Genomic DNA, 13,717 nt, shown 5'->3' with positions numbered 1-13,717 from the left:
GTAGAACCACTTTCCACCAGCAGGCTTAATGTTAAAATAAATCGTAAAAATTCATTTTATTTTAGTTTTCTTCAGCCACTATTGTATATTCTACTCATCCTGGCGTCGGCGTCGGCGTCACACCTTGGTTAAGTTTTTGCATGCAAGTACATACAGCTATCATTTAAAGACATATAGCTTTGAAACTTATTTATTCTTCTTCTAGGTCAATTACCAACCTCACTGGGTCAAGTTCCATAACTCTAACATGTATTTTGAGCAAATTATGCCCCCTTTTGGACTTAGAAAATTCTTGTTAAAGTTTTACATGCAAGTTACTATCCCCAAAACTAATGCAGATATTGAATTGAAACTTCACATGTGTCTTCGGGGTTATAAATCTAGTTGATAGCACCAAGTCCCATAACTCTGACCTTCATTTTGGTCAAATTATGCCCCCTTTTGGACTTAGAAAATTCTGGTTAAAGTTTTGCGTGCAAGTACATACAGCTATTACTAAAAGGCATATAGATTTGAAACTTATTTTTTCTTTTTCTAGATCAATTACCTACCTCACTGGGTCAAGTCCCATAACTCTGACATGTATTTTGGCCAAATTATGCCCCCTTTTGGACTTAGAAAATTCTGGTTAAAGTTTTGCGTGCAAGTACATACAGCTATTACTAAAAGGCATATAGATTTGAAACTTATTTTTTCTTTTTCTAGATTAATTACCTACCTCACTGGGTCAAGTCCCATAACTCTGACATGTATTTTGGGCAAATTATGCCCCCTTTTGAACTTAGAAAATCCTGGTTAAAGTTTTACATGCAAGTTACTATCTCCAAAACTACTACAGATATTGAATTGAAACTTCACATGTGTCTTCGGGGTTATAAAACTAGTTGATAGAATCAAGTCCCATAACTCTGACATGTATTTTGGCAAATTATGCCCCCTTTTGGACTTAGAAAATCCTGGTTAAGTTTTGCGTGCAAGTACATACAGCTATTACCAAAAGGCATATAGCTTTGAAACTGATTTATTCTTTTTCTAGGTCAATTACCAACCTCACTGGGTCAATTTCCATAACTCTTAACATGTATTTTGAGCAAATTATGCCCCATTTTGGACTTAGAAAATTCTGGTTAAAGGTTAAAGTTTTACATGCAAGTTACTATCCCCAAAACTAATGCAGATATTGAATTGAAACTTAACATGTTTCTTCGGGGTTATAAAACTAGTTGATAGCATCAAGTTCCATAACTCTGATATGCATTTTGGTTAAATTATGTCCCCTTTCGAACTTAAAACTCTTTTGATATTTAACATTTTGGGTAATAATTTCCTGCTTCTGTGACAATATTTCAAATAGTCGAGCTTGGCTGTCTTACGGACAGCTCTTGTTAAAATACCATTAACTGTTAAAATGGTAGTTTACCGAAAAGATAATGACTGAACAGCAAACCATGCAGGCTGATCTTGGTCAGCACTGGTTTCAAAAGTAGAATCACTTGCCGCCAGCAGGCTAAGGGTTAAGGATCAGCTACCTTAAAATCATTTGCACTTGCACTCTTCCGCTGTCCACCTGAATAACTCATTAGGAAGAGCACAGATGTATGGATGGTGCGATCATGAGTTTGATCCCAGGGCATTGCATATGTATGTTCTCAGTGACAATTGATAAAAACCATTGTGTCTGAAGTCATTTGCCTTCTCCCTGTGATTCATGTGGGGAAGTTGGCAGTTACTTGCAGGGAACAAGTTAATACTAGTACAGGATCCAAGAAAACTTGTTAGGTTAACTGCCCGCCATTATATAACTGAAATACTATTGAAAAACAGTGCTTAACCCGTAACAAATAAACAAACAAAACTCATTTACACCGCTGATTGCTTGTAGAATGCCATGATTTAATTTTTGTCCAGCTGACTAGCAGGTCTGAGAATCTACCCAAGTGCTATCCTGTATGTCCTTGATATGAAGTTTCCAGTTACCAGTAAAGTCAAAAATGTTTAAAAGTTCGCTATTCCTTAAGAAGAAATACTACAGATCTGAACAGACTAAACAGACAGGACAGAAATTAAGTGAAGAAATCCAAATACTATCCCATATTTAAATACTCAGACTTTGTATTACATGCAAGGGCTCTCCCATTAAATCATAGACATTGGGAATAACATGAATGGAAAGTAAATGATATCAATTCATAAGGTTAACATGTGTGTAACACGTTGTGTTTAGGAATACAGTCAAACCTGTAGACCACCTCTGAACAGAGACTACCTGGCTCTAAAGACCACACGTTTTGTTTCCCATTTTAAAATTTACAGTGTATAACCTGTGAATAAAGACAACCTCCCTATAAAGAGCACATTTTGGCTGTCCCAAGGGTGGTCTTTATAGACAGGTTTGACTGTACACTAAAATAATAATAATAAATTTGTTTCAGAATTATGAGGGACCTCCATGGCTGAGTGGTTAAAGTTGCTGATTTCAAATAACTTGCCCCTCATCAATGTGGGTTCGAGCCTCAGTCAGGGCGTTGAATGTGAGGAAGCCATCCAGCTGGCTTACAGAAGGTCGGTGGTTCTACCCAGGTGCCCGCTTGTGATGAAAAAATGCAAAAAGGAGCACCTGGGGTCTTCCTCTACCATCAAAGCTGGAAAGTTGCCTTAAGACCTATGATAGTGTCGATGGGATGTTAAATCCAACAAAATAAATAAATTAATGAAATCAGAATTAATATTCTTATGAAGTTAATATTGGCAACAGATGCAAATCATAACTTGGAACATGTCTGTTATAATGCTCTTGAGCTAAGAAGCAAGTCTGGTACAGTACATTTGTGTTTGGAACATGTCCTTTTACAGTGCTCTTAAGTGCCAGTTACAATGCTCTTGAATTTAGAACATGTCTTGTACAGTGCTCTTTTTTAGTCACTGAGCCAAGTGCCAGGTGAGGTATTGTGATCACTCACCTCCGGCGTCGTGCCGTGTCCCTCGTCCGTTTCGTCGTGCGTCCGCGTCCGTCGCACACTTTCCTTTAAACAAATATCCTCCTAACAACAGACAATTTTGTGAAACTTCACAGGGTTGTTCTTGGATGGATCCCTTACTTTAAAAAATTTTTCAAGAATTGAATTACCTACAGAATTTGGTTGCCAGGAAACCAAAGTAAACTTTAAAAAATTCTTCTTCTCATAATAAGCACTAGAGCTGTAGATTTGGATGTGAAGCATTGCCTTGGACCTTCCAATTTTGTTCAAATCATGACCCAGGTCAAATTGACCCCGCCGGGGTCACCTGATTGTTAATAGGTAAAATCTAAAAAATCTCTTTCAAAAACCAAGAGCCTAGATCTTAGATATTTATTGTATGATTTGCTAGTGACTCTTCTAAAATTGGTCAATCATGACCAGGGTCAAAATTGTCCTCGCACCAGGTTCACTATTTACATAGGAAAATCTTAAAAATTCAAAATAAACCGAAGGCTTAGAGCTTAGATATTTTGACATGTAGCATGCCAGTGGGACGACTTACAAATTTTGTTCAATCATGACCTTGAGCAAAAATGACCCCACCCCAGGGGGTCACTTTGATTTTCATAGGAAAATCTTCAAAATTTCTAAAAAATAAACCGGAAGTGCCTAGTCTTAGATTTTGACAGGTAGATTGCTAGTACTTCTACAAAAATTTATTCAAATATTACCTCCGGGGTCAAATTGACCGCCCTAATGTATTACTTGACTGTAACATAGAAAAATCAGCAATTTTTAAACCAAGAAGCCTAGACTTGATATTTCCTACGTAGCATTGCTAGTTTTGGACCTCTACAAAATTTGTTCAAATCCTAGACCCGGGTTTAATACCCACCCATGGTCACTTGATTACATAGGAAAATCTTCAAAAATTTCTAAATAAATCCAGAAGCTTAGATCTTAGATATTTTGACATGTACATTGCATAGTAGACTTTCTACAAAATTTGTTCAATCATCATTACTCCGGGGACAAATTGACCCCACCCCATGGTTTATTTGGTTAACTTTGCAAAGAATTTCTTTTTCAAGATCAAGCATTAAACTCAGTGACATATAGGGTCCATCATGGCCCATTTTTTGGAATTTGTCTGTTGCACAGCTGTTGAGCTTGGAACATGTCTTATACTGCTCTCAGGCTAGTGACATGTGAATAACAACGCTCTTGTTGTGTAAGCCGCACGCGCGGCTATCGCTACGTTTGTTGTAAAGGCAAATGATCACTGGTCGTTGTTGAACATAGCATGATAAAATATTTTCATCTGTGCTTCTGCAAACGGCATATCTATCGAGATAATAGCTTGGCATACCACGACATAGGTTCAACATTCTGAAACACAATTTTCTTCAAGAATTAGTAACTTAGGCTTTCTTATCAGACACAATTCCTTTTGATGTCTCCCTAGAAACCAGTGTTTGTTGAATAAATGATGTTTTTCTTTTTTAGCTTGTGGCTGTAGATACGAATAACCCAAGTTTCCGCACTTCGGCAACAGTTTCCATTTCTATTATTAATATCAACGATCATTCACCAGAATTTAACCAAGCTGTAGCATTGTTTAATGTAAAAGAGAATGCAACTGTTAATACACCAATAGGCAGCGTGATCGTAAGTCGCATTATTTTCATATTTTCTGACATTTTCATTGCAGATCTTAATCCGCCACTGAAGGCGAGGGGTATATGGTTAATTGTCTCCATTTAATTTCCCATCCTACAGACCAGGTGACAGGAAATGAAGTGTAAATGGGCACATGGTCATAAGCATTAGAGCCGCACCATGAGAAAACCTATTTAGTGAATTTGTGACCAGCATGCATCCAGACCAGCCTGCACAGTCTGGCCAGGATCGATGCTGTTCGCTAACAGTTTCTGTAATTGCAGTAGGCTTTGAAAGCAAACAGCATGGACCCTGACCAGACTGCACAGATGTGCAGGCTAGTCTTGATCCATGCTTGTTGCAAATGTTGGTTTTCTCATGGTGTTGCTTATTTTATGTTCAAAATGAAATAAATGGAAGTTCTATTTGTTTGCCAGGAGAAAATGAAGTCACTGTCTAGAAATTAATGATTTCCAAATAGTTTACTTCCAGTGCTAACTATCAGCTTAATTTATATGATAACCTTGAATCTATGAACATAGCGAAACATGCAGGCCAGTTGATTTTTAGCTCGACTATACGAAGTATGGAGAGCTATCCTACTCGACCGTTGTGTCGACGTCCTTCCTCGTCCGCACTTTGGTTAAAGTTTTGATGCACTTTCTCTTTATCTTTGTTATTACTTGATGGATTTGTTTCAAACCTTAAAATGGTTGTTCCTCATCATCACCCACATCATATGACACAAGGGTCATAACTCTTGCACCAATATTTTATAAATTATCCCATTTTACTTAGAATTTCCGGTTAATGTTTTGGTGCACTTTCACTTTATCCAAATTATTAATTAATGGATTTGATTCAAACTTAAAATAGTTGTTCCACATCATCACCCACATCATATGACACAAGGGACATAACTCTTGCACCAATATTTCATAAATTATCCCCCCTTTTTACTTAGAATTTCAGGTTAACGTTTTGGTGCACTTTCACTTTATCCCAATTATTAATTAATGGATTTGATTCTTAAAATAGTTGTTCCACATCATCACCCACATCATATGATACGAGGTCCATATCTCTGGCACCAGTTTTTCATGAATTATGCCCCCTTCTTACTTACAATTTTATGTTAATTTTGATGCATTTTCATTATACCTCTGTTATTTCACAACGGATTTGCTTCAAACTTAAAATAGTTGTTCCTCATAATCAACAATATCATATGGCACAAGGGTCATAACTCTGGCACCAGTATTTAATGAATTCTCCCCACCTTTTTACTTAGAATTTCAGGTTAAAGTTTTGGTACAGTTTCACTTGATCTCAGTTATTACTGAATGGATTTGATTCAGACTTAAAATAGTTGTTCCACCTTACCACCCACATCATATGACACAAGGTGCATAACTTTGGAACACATTTTTCATGAATTATGCCCCCTTTTTACTATGAATCTTACGTTAACTTTGATGCATTTTCACTATATCTCGATTATTAGGAAATGGATTTGATTCAATCTTGAAGTAGTTGTTTCACATCATCACCCACATCATATGACACATCAAGATGCATAAATCTTGCACCAATAGGTTATGAATTATGCCCCCTTTTTGCTTAGAATTATACTTATATGGTGTTTTGATACACTTAATCTTTACTTCTCTTATTACTTAATATTTTTGACACAGACTGAAGCTCTTGTGCAATATCTTTATCCACCATTGGAGTCATTCAACACTCCAGTGACAGCTCCTGTTTCCTCAGATGTGCCCATTTCACTATCCAGCATCGAAATAGTTTAGCGTAATGACAAGGTGAGCTTTTGTGATCACCTTCATCCTTCGTTAGTCCATCTTCCTTTCACAATTTCTTATGAACACGATAGAGACCAAATTTTGCAATTGATTTTATTCAAACTTGCACACAACTTGTATTGGCATAATATCTCGGTTCCTTTTGAAAACCAGCTAGATCCTATCATGGATTCCAGAGTGATGGCTCCTTAAAGGGCCAAAATTTGCTGTTTTGGCTTGAGAACACAATTTTGCAATTGATTTTAATTGAACTTGCACACAACTTATATTGGCATAATATCTCAAACTGATCAGATCCCATCATGGGTTACAGAGTTATGGCCCCTTAAAGGGCCAAAATTTGCTATTTTGGCTTGAGAACACATTTTGCAATTGATTTTAATCAAACTTGCACTCAACTTGTACTGGCATAATATCTCAAACTGATCAGATCCCATCATGGGTTACAGAGTTATGACCCCCTTAGAGGGCCAAATTTGCTATTTTGGCTTGAGAACACATTTTGCAGTCACTTCATTTATGGTTTAATTTGATACAAACTTGCAAAACATCATCAACAACAATAGATCTAGGATTCCCTGATGAATCCATCAGATCCAGTTGTAGGTTCTGGAGTTCCAGCCCCTGATTGACCCCTGAAAAAGTCAAAATTTGTTAATTTTTACCTTGTGAACACAATAGAAGTGATATTTTACATTTGATTTTAATCACACTTACACACAACATGAGTCACAGTAAGATCTTGGTTCCTTTCGAAAACTTGCTATATTCCATGATGGGTTCTAGAGTTACTTTCCCTGAGAGGGACAAAATTGTTTATTTTGGCACTTTCAGTCATATAGAGGTTTCATTTATGCTTTGATTTGATACAAACTCACACAAAATGTTTATCTTGATGATCTCTAGGCCAAAGTAGTAACTGGGTCATGTGGGGTCAAAAACTAGGTAACCAGGTCAAATCAAAGGAAAAGCTTGTTTACACCCTATGGGCCACATTTGTGACCCTGTCCTCATGAAACTTGGTCAGAATATTTATTTTGATGATTCCTATGCCAAGTTTGAAACTAGGTCATATGGTGTCAAAAACTAGGTCACCCAGTCAAATCAAAGGAAAAGCTTGTTTAGACTAGAGGCCATATTTATGACCCTATCTCCATGAAACTTGGTCAGAATTATATCTTGATGATTTTAAGGCCAGGTTTAACAGGTGAGTGATACAGGGTCATCATGACCCTCTTGTATGTATATTGTACATGTAAATACACATTTTCAGTTACTCTGAAAAATTTTACTTTTAAAACTGCAGGCAACAGACAAAGATGATGATAATTTCGGGATTATATCTAGATATCAAATCACTGGCGATGATACTCCAACGTAAGCATAAAACTTTTAATCCCTTCGATAATTCAGCAGTTGATATTTCAAACTTGAATGAGTGCACATACATGTACTATCGTTGTGATACATAGCGAATATTCACTTACACTTACTGTCTTTAAAAAAAGTGCCTCAGTAGCCTAGTGGTAGAGCATCCATTTCATGAGTGGGAGGTCGTGTGTTCGATCCCCAGCCGCGTCATACCAAAGACGTAAAAAATGGTACTAGTATCTTCCTTGCTTGGTGCTCAGCATTAAGAGAGTAGTGCTAGGACTGGTCAACCTGCTGTCAGTATAATGTGACAGATTGTTGTATCATGTCACATGTCTACGGCGTGATATTCCAGTGAGGCAGCACTATAAAGTTGGGCATTGTGCTCACTGCTACAAGTAGACACTGTCGTTTATATGACTGAAAAATTGTTGAACCCAAACACATACACACACTGTCTAAAAATTTTAAATGTATTAAATGAGTCAAAGAAGATATTTAAGTTAAATCTCCACTGATATTGTGTTTTTTCCATAAATCAGTCTGTCATATTTATGCAAGATAGTAGCGTAATGTTCCATAAACAGTCAAACTTTCTGGAGAGATCATATCTATTAAGAGGTCACTTGCATTGAGAGACCACTTTTCCGGTTCCTTTTAGTGTTGTTAAAGAACAAATTATGTTATATCAAGACCATTTACGTTAAGAGAACACTTTTTGCCCTTCCCATAGGTGGTCTGTTAATCCTTAGCCTGCTTAATTTCTAAAATGGACTGGTCAGTCATTCAATTTGGGCAATACCATTTATTATTCAAAGGGGTGTTCACTGAAAATTTACTGACAGAAAAGCGAACAATGCAAACCATGATCAGCCTGCACGGATGCAGGCTGATCCTGGTCTGCACTGGCCGCAAAGGCAGAATCACCAGCAGGCTAAAGGTTAATACAAGTTTAACTGTATAATCAGTTTGGCTTTGGGTCACCCTAAGAAGGTTATGCCTCTTAGTTGTAATATGGAGTTGAAAAGGTCATTAGAGAAATGGTAAGAAGATTGATAAGCTTATGACATACATTTAAAGAGTAGGAATTTGCATTAAACTGAGCTTAGCACATGGTATGTGATGTCAAAAAGGCTGAAAATATTTACAGATATGTGAACCAACAATTGAATTTGTAGAATTTAAACCTTTTGACTATGCATAAGCTTTTTAGCTCCACTATATATGGAGAGCTATCCAACTTGACCTGGCATCCACATCAGTGTCTGCATCCCATTAGACAATAGAAATACATTTCACAGGCATAGCGCAAAATGGTAGTAACTCCTTCTTTATTTCATATAAGTTACAACCGTTTTGCGCTAAGCCCATGATTTGCAGCCATGACATTGGTGGTACTTGCATTACATTGCATAAAATTAATGAAACCAGCATCAAAAACTATTCAGGTACTTTGAGAGAGATCTGTATTTTCATTGACTTTTTGAATGGTCAAGGTCTGAAAAGACATGAAAGAGAAAGAAACTATTGAAATTGCCATAATGTTAAAACCTCTCATCTGTTTTATAGGTTTCGTATTGATAATCAGGGTAGAATTACATTACAAGGATCACTCGACTACGAAATAAGAGATGCCTACTATTTCACTGTTAGGGCGTATGATACTGGAAATTTGGAAGGATCTATAAATGTAAACGTTCAGGTTGATAATGTTTTTGATATTGCTCTGAGGTTCCTTGCAACATATAGTGCCACATTAGAGGAAGACAAGTTGGACCTGACTCCATCAATAATTGTTCAGGTAAGAGCCCACAAATTATTATTCAGCCCTGCAGAGTAAGTGCCAAGTCAGCTTGTTGTGGCTTGTTTGCCAGGTTTTTGTAAAACCTTGTTACTGTGAAATCATTAATATTCATGGGGGACAAATATTAGTGGAGTTTGTGGTTGGGTCAATCCTCGAAATTTAATCCCAACTACAAGTAAAATTCCCATTCATTATATGTTCAAAAGGGAAATCCACAAATTCATATCCCCACGAAATTGCCGTTTTGACCAAATTCACGAAATTTCATGCCCACGAAATTAAATGATTTTACAGTGTAACAATGATGAATGTTGTGGGAGGGTGGGCGTTTTCAGGTGGGCAGTTTCAAACTAGTTTCTGTTCAGTAACTTGTGTTAGGAATGACCAGTTGCAATGAAACTTAGTATATAGGTAGCTTGCATAGGGTTGGAGTATTGGCACTAGGTTCAAGGTTGAGGTCCCCAATACTGAAAATAGAAAAAATGGTAATATTACTTCTGTTATTAACAAGCTTGTGTAAATTGAGGTAAAAATATTTTATACACCAATGAAACTGGGCTTATATCACCCTACAGTGGTGGGCAGACAGCTGGGGTGGGGGGGGGAGCATATTATCTTGGCAAAGTTTGATAACCAGATAGATAATCTGTTGCTCTGGAGTTATGGCCCTTGAATTAATTGAATTGAGAAAATTGACCACTAGTTCTGCTTAATAAGTAGAATATCTTTAAAGCTTTAGTGGGTATAATTGTGGCAGTTTGCCACTCTTTTTATTACTTAATCAACCTAGAAAAATATTGATTACGCATGTCTGTTTTTAGCAGTCAAAATAGCAACAAATTGAGTGACACATAGGAGTCCAGTTAAGAAGAACTAGTCTTTTCCCATACTTCCTGAATGTGTTGAAATTATGTCTGAATGTCCAAAATTATTCAGCTCCACACTTATAATACTAATAAATTTTTCAGGCTGAGAGCAGGGAAACTGATGCTCCTCCAGTGCAGTATTTTGTAGCAGAAGTTACTCCTAGTACGGTACCACAGAACTCTTTTTCAATTGGTTCATCTAGCGGAGAATTGAGTGTTGTAAACTATGTCAGTTACGATGATACATCTGACAGTGAACCTGGCATGTATGTTGACAGCTTGATATTTTTAGAAAAAAAAATGGTCTGGTTCTAAGGTTAAAAAGAGTTCTAAGACCAGACTGAAAATGTAACCTTGCAATGGGCCAGTTTTAAAACTGTACTCAGAAACAACTAAGGAGATGTTTCTGGTTTTGAGACTGGTTTATTACTACAAACCCTAGTCAGGAGGTCAAAAAGTTGAGGTTGGGAACCAGTCTCTGGTTTTGAGACTGGTTTATTACTACAAACCCTAGTCACAAGGTCAAAAAGTTGAGGTTGGAAACCAGTCTCTGGTTTTGAGACTGGTTTACTACTACAAACCCTAGTCACAAGTTCAAAAAGTTGAGGTTGGAAACCAGTCTCTGGATTGATCCATACTATTGGTTAGTTTCAAGATTGTGGTCAGGAACTACAATCAGACATGAGAATTTTGGAACTGGTCTCTTAAACAGATTTCAAATATTGGACGCTGCTGTTTTATTGCTTTGGTAGAGTTACTGACTCACAGATTAAGTCTCTCATGGATGATTTGAGCTCTGACCATTCCAAGCTCTATATAAAATGATGCACAAGCATAAAAATGTATTAAATATTTCACAATTGTTACCACTGATATCTATCTCCACATTTGAAACATAGGAAATCATAAGATCATGTTATTGAGAGAAAAAACCTGGGTCTAGCTTAAAGAAACATAAAACATGCCATGAAAAATTGCAACTCTTTGATTTTTACATGAAACTAGCAACTTTACTTATTTCTAAAGATTAAATTTTGTAACAAAAAAGTGTTTGTGTAAAAAATATTTCCGTATTATCATGTAAAGTCAGTTATATTTGGGGTTATTTTAAATAATGGGCAAATATTTAAAAATGAAGCACACAGACCAGTATTATTTATTTGACCACATTTAAGAAAATGTGTAAAACTACAAATGTGAGGAATTCAATAAAAAAAAATTCACATTGAGATTTTTTCTATATGCTAAAAGGTCATCAGAATTGTGTGGGTTTTTTAATTTTTTTTTTTTTTTTTTTTTTTTTTTTTTTTGTGAAGTGTCATTATTATGAAATCAGTTCAGGAAAAAATCAAGCACATTGGACCCTATCTTATCTTATTGGCTGAAAGTTTTTAGCATACCAAAAATGCTTTGAAAAATCAGGACTAAATCAAATTCTAAGTAGGTGTAAAAAAAATTTACCATAATATGCAAAGCTATAAGTTTAAACATGAAAGTTGTCTGAAAACATTACAAAAAAAAACAAAATGATTGTGTCCAATACCTATTAGATCAAGTACATTCTAATGGCAAACAGGAAACTTAAAATTTAATGATCCCCATGTCAGTAACTAATTGACAAAAACAGTATAAATATTTCGTTAGTAGTTTGATTTTTCTTCTTTTTTCAGTGTGAGGGTAAAGATAGGTGCAACATCTGGTGGTTTAACCTCATACACAACCGTAGTTGTAGAGATAATTGTAAGTTTTCTTCATATTTTTTTGTAACTCTGTTTAATTTCCTTATAAATACTTTAAGACTAGGCAGCCAGTTCATGGCCCTGTGGTTAAGGTCGCTGACTTCAAATCACTTGCTCCCTCACCGATGTGGGTTTGAACCTCCCTTAGGGTGTGGAATTCTTCATCTGAGAAAACCATCCAGCTGGCTTACGGAAGGTCGGTGGTTCTACACAGGTGCCTGCCCGTGATGAAATAATGCACAGTGGGGCACCTGAAGTCTTCCTCCACCATCAAAGCTGGAAAGACAATTTGATCGACTACGGCCTTGGCTGATTAATGCTTACTAATTTGCCATACTTTTGAAAGCAATGCTGCAGAATATATAAAACTATTTTGAATTTGCTAGTTGCCCTTTTCTTGAATAGAATATCTTGCAAGAGCGTATCTGTTTAAGTTGTATTGAGGCTGTGCCTAGTTAATGTGTCAATGGTTGAGAGTCAAATAATTCCATTTACACATGCAACCAGTGTTCAGTTACTCAGTGGCACTTGTTTTCATTTTGATGAAATTATGCCATGTTAGCCCTTAAAATGGTTAAAATTGGGAAAATTGACAACAAGTCTGCTAAAATAAAATTCAAGAAGAAAAACTTTTAAACATGAACCACTGGGTGGATCACCTGTAAATCTTTGTTTAGATGTCTCGTATATTTTTAGCTCATCTGATTTTTTGAAAAAAAAATGATGAGTTATTGTCATCACTTGAGCGGTTGTCGGCGTCGGCGTTGCCTGGTTAAGTTTTATGTTTAGGTCAGCTTTTCTCCTAAACTATCAAAGCTATTGCTTTGAAACTTGGAATACTTGTTCACCATCATAAGCTGACCCTGTATAGCAAGAAACATAACTCCATCTTGCTTTTTGCAAGATTTATGGCCCCTTTTGTACTTAGAAAATATCAGATTTCTTGGTTAAGTTTTATGTTTAGGTCAACTTTTCTCCCAAACTATCAAAGCTATTGCTTTGAAACTTGGAATACTTGTTCACCATCATAAGCAGACCCTGTACATCAAGAAACATAACTCCATTTTGCTTTTTGCAAGATTTATTGCCCCTTTTGGACTTAGAAAATCAGTTTTCTTGGTTAAGTTTTATGTTTAGGTCAGCTTTTATCCTAAACTATCAAAGCTATTGCTTTAAAACTTGCAACACTTGTTCACCATCATAAGTTGACCCTGTACAGCAAGAAACATAACTCTGTCCTGCTTTTTGCAAGATTTATGGCCCCTTTTGGACTTAGAAAATATCAGATTTCTTGGTTAAGTTTTATGTTTAGGTCAACTTTTTCTCTTAAACTATCAAAGCTATTGCTTTGAAACTTGCAACACTTCTTCACCATCATAAGCTGACCCTGTACAGCAAGCAGCGTAACTCCATTCTGCTTTTTGCAATAATTATTGCCCCTTTTGGACTTAGAAAATCATTTTCTTGGTTGAGTATTATGTTTAAGTCAACTTTTCTC

At 36.3% G+C, this 13,717-nt stretch overlaps 1 protein-coding gene across 3 annotated transcripts in view; it reads left to right on the top strand.

The window, feature by feature from the left end:
• Positions 1 to 13,717, top strand: part of LOC123561963 (cadherin-23-like) — a 147,336-nt gene that overhangs the window by 69,716 nt on the left and 63,903 nt on the right. For all 3 annotated transcript variants that reach the window (XM_053529799.1, XM_053529787.1, XM_053529794.1), the window contains exons 15-19: positions 4,467 to 4,628; positions 7,746 to 7,816; positions 9,380 to 9,611; positions 10,583 to 10,746; positions 12,151 to 12,220. In XM_053529799.1, coding sequence (XP_053385774.1) covers positions 4,467 to 4,628; positions 7,746 to 7,816; positions 9,380 to 9,611; positions 10,583 to 10,746; positions 12,151 to 12,220 — 699 coding nt within the window. The remainder of the gene's footprint in view (positions 1 to 4,466; positions 4,629 to 7,745; positions 7,817 to 9,379; positions 9,612 to 10,582; positions 10,747 to 12,150; positions 12,221 to 13,717) is intronic.

The sequence above is a fragment of the Mercenaria mercenaria genome, chromosome 2, assembly GCF_021730395.1.
Source record: "Mercenaria mercenaria strain notata chromosome 2, MADL_Memer_1, whole genome shotgun sequence".
NCBI lineage: Eukaryota > Metazoa > Mollusca > Bivalvia > Venerida > Veneridae > Mercenaria > Mercenaria mercenaria.
This window is presented reverse-complemented; position numbering and strand designations above follow the sequence as displayed.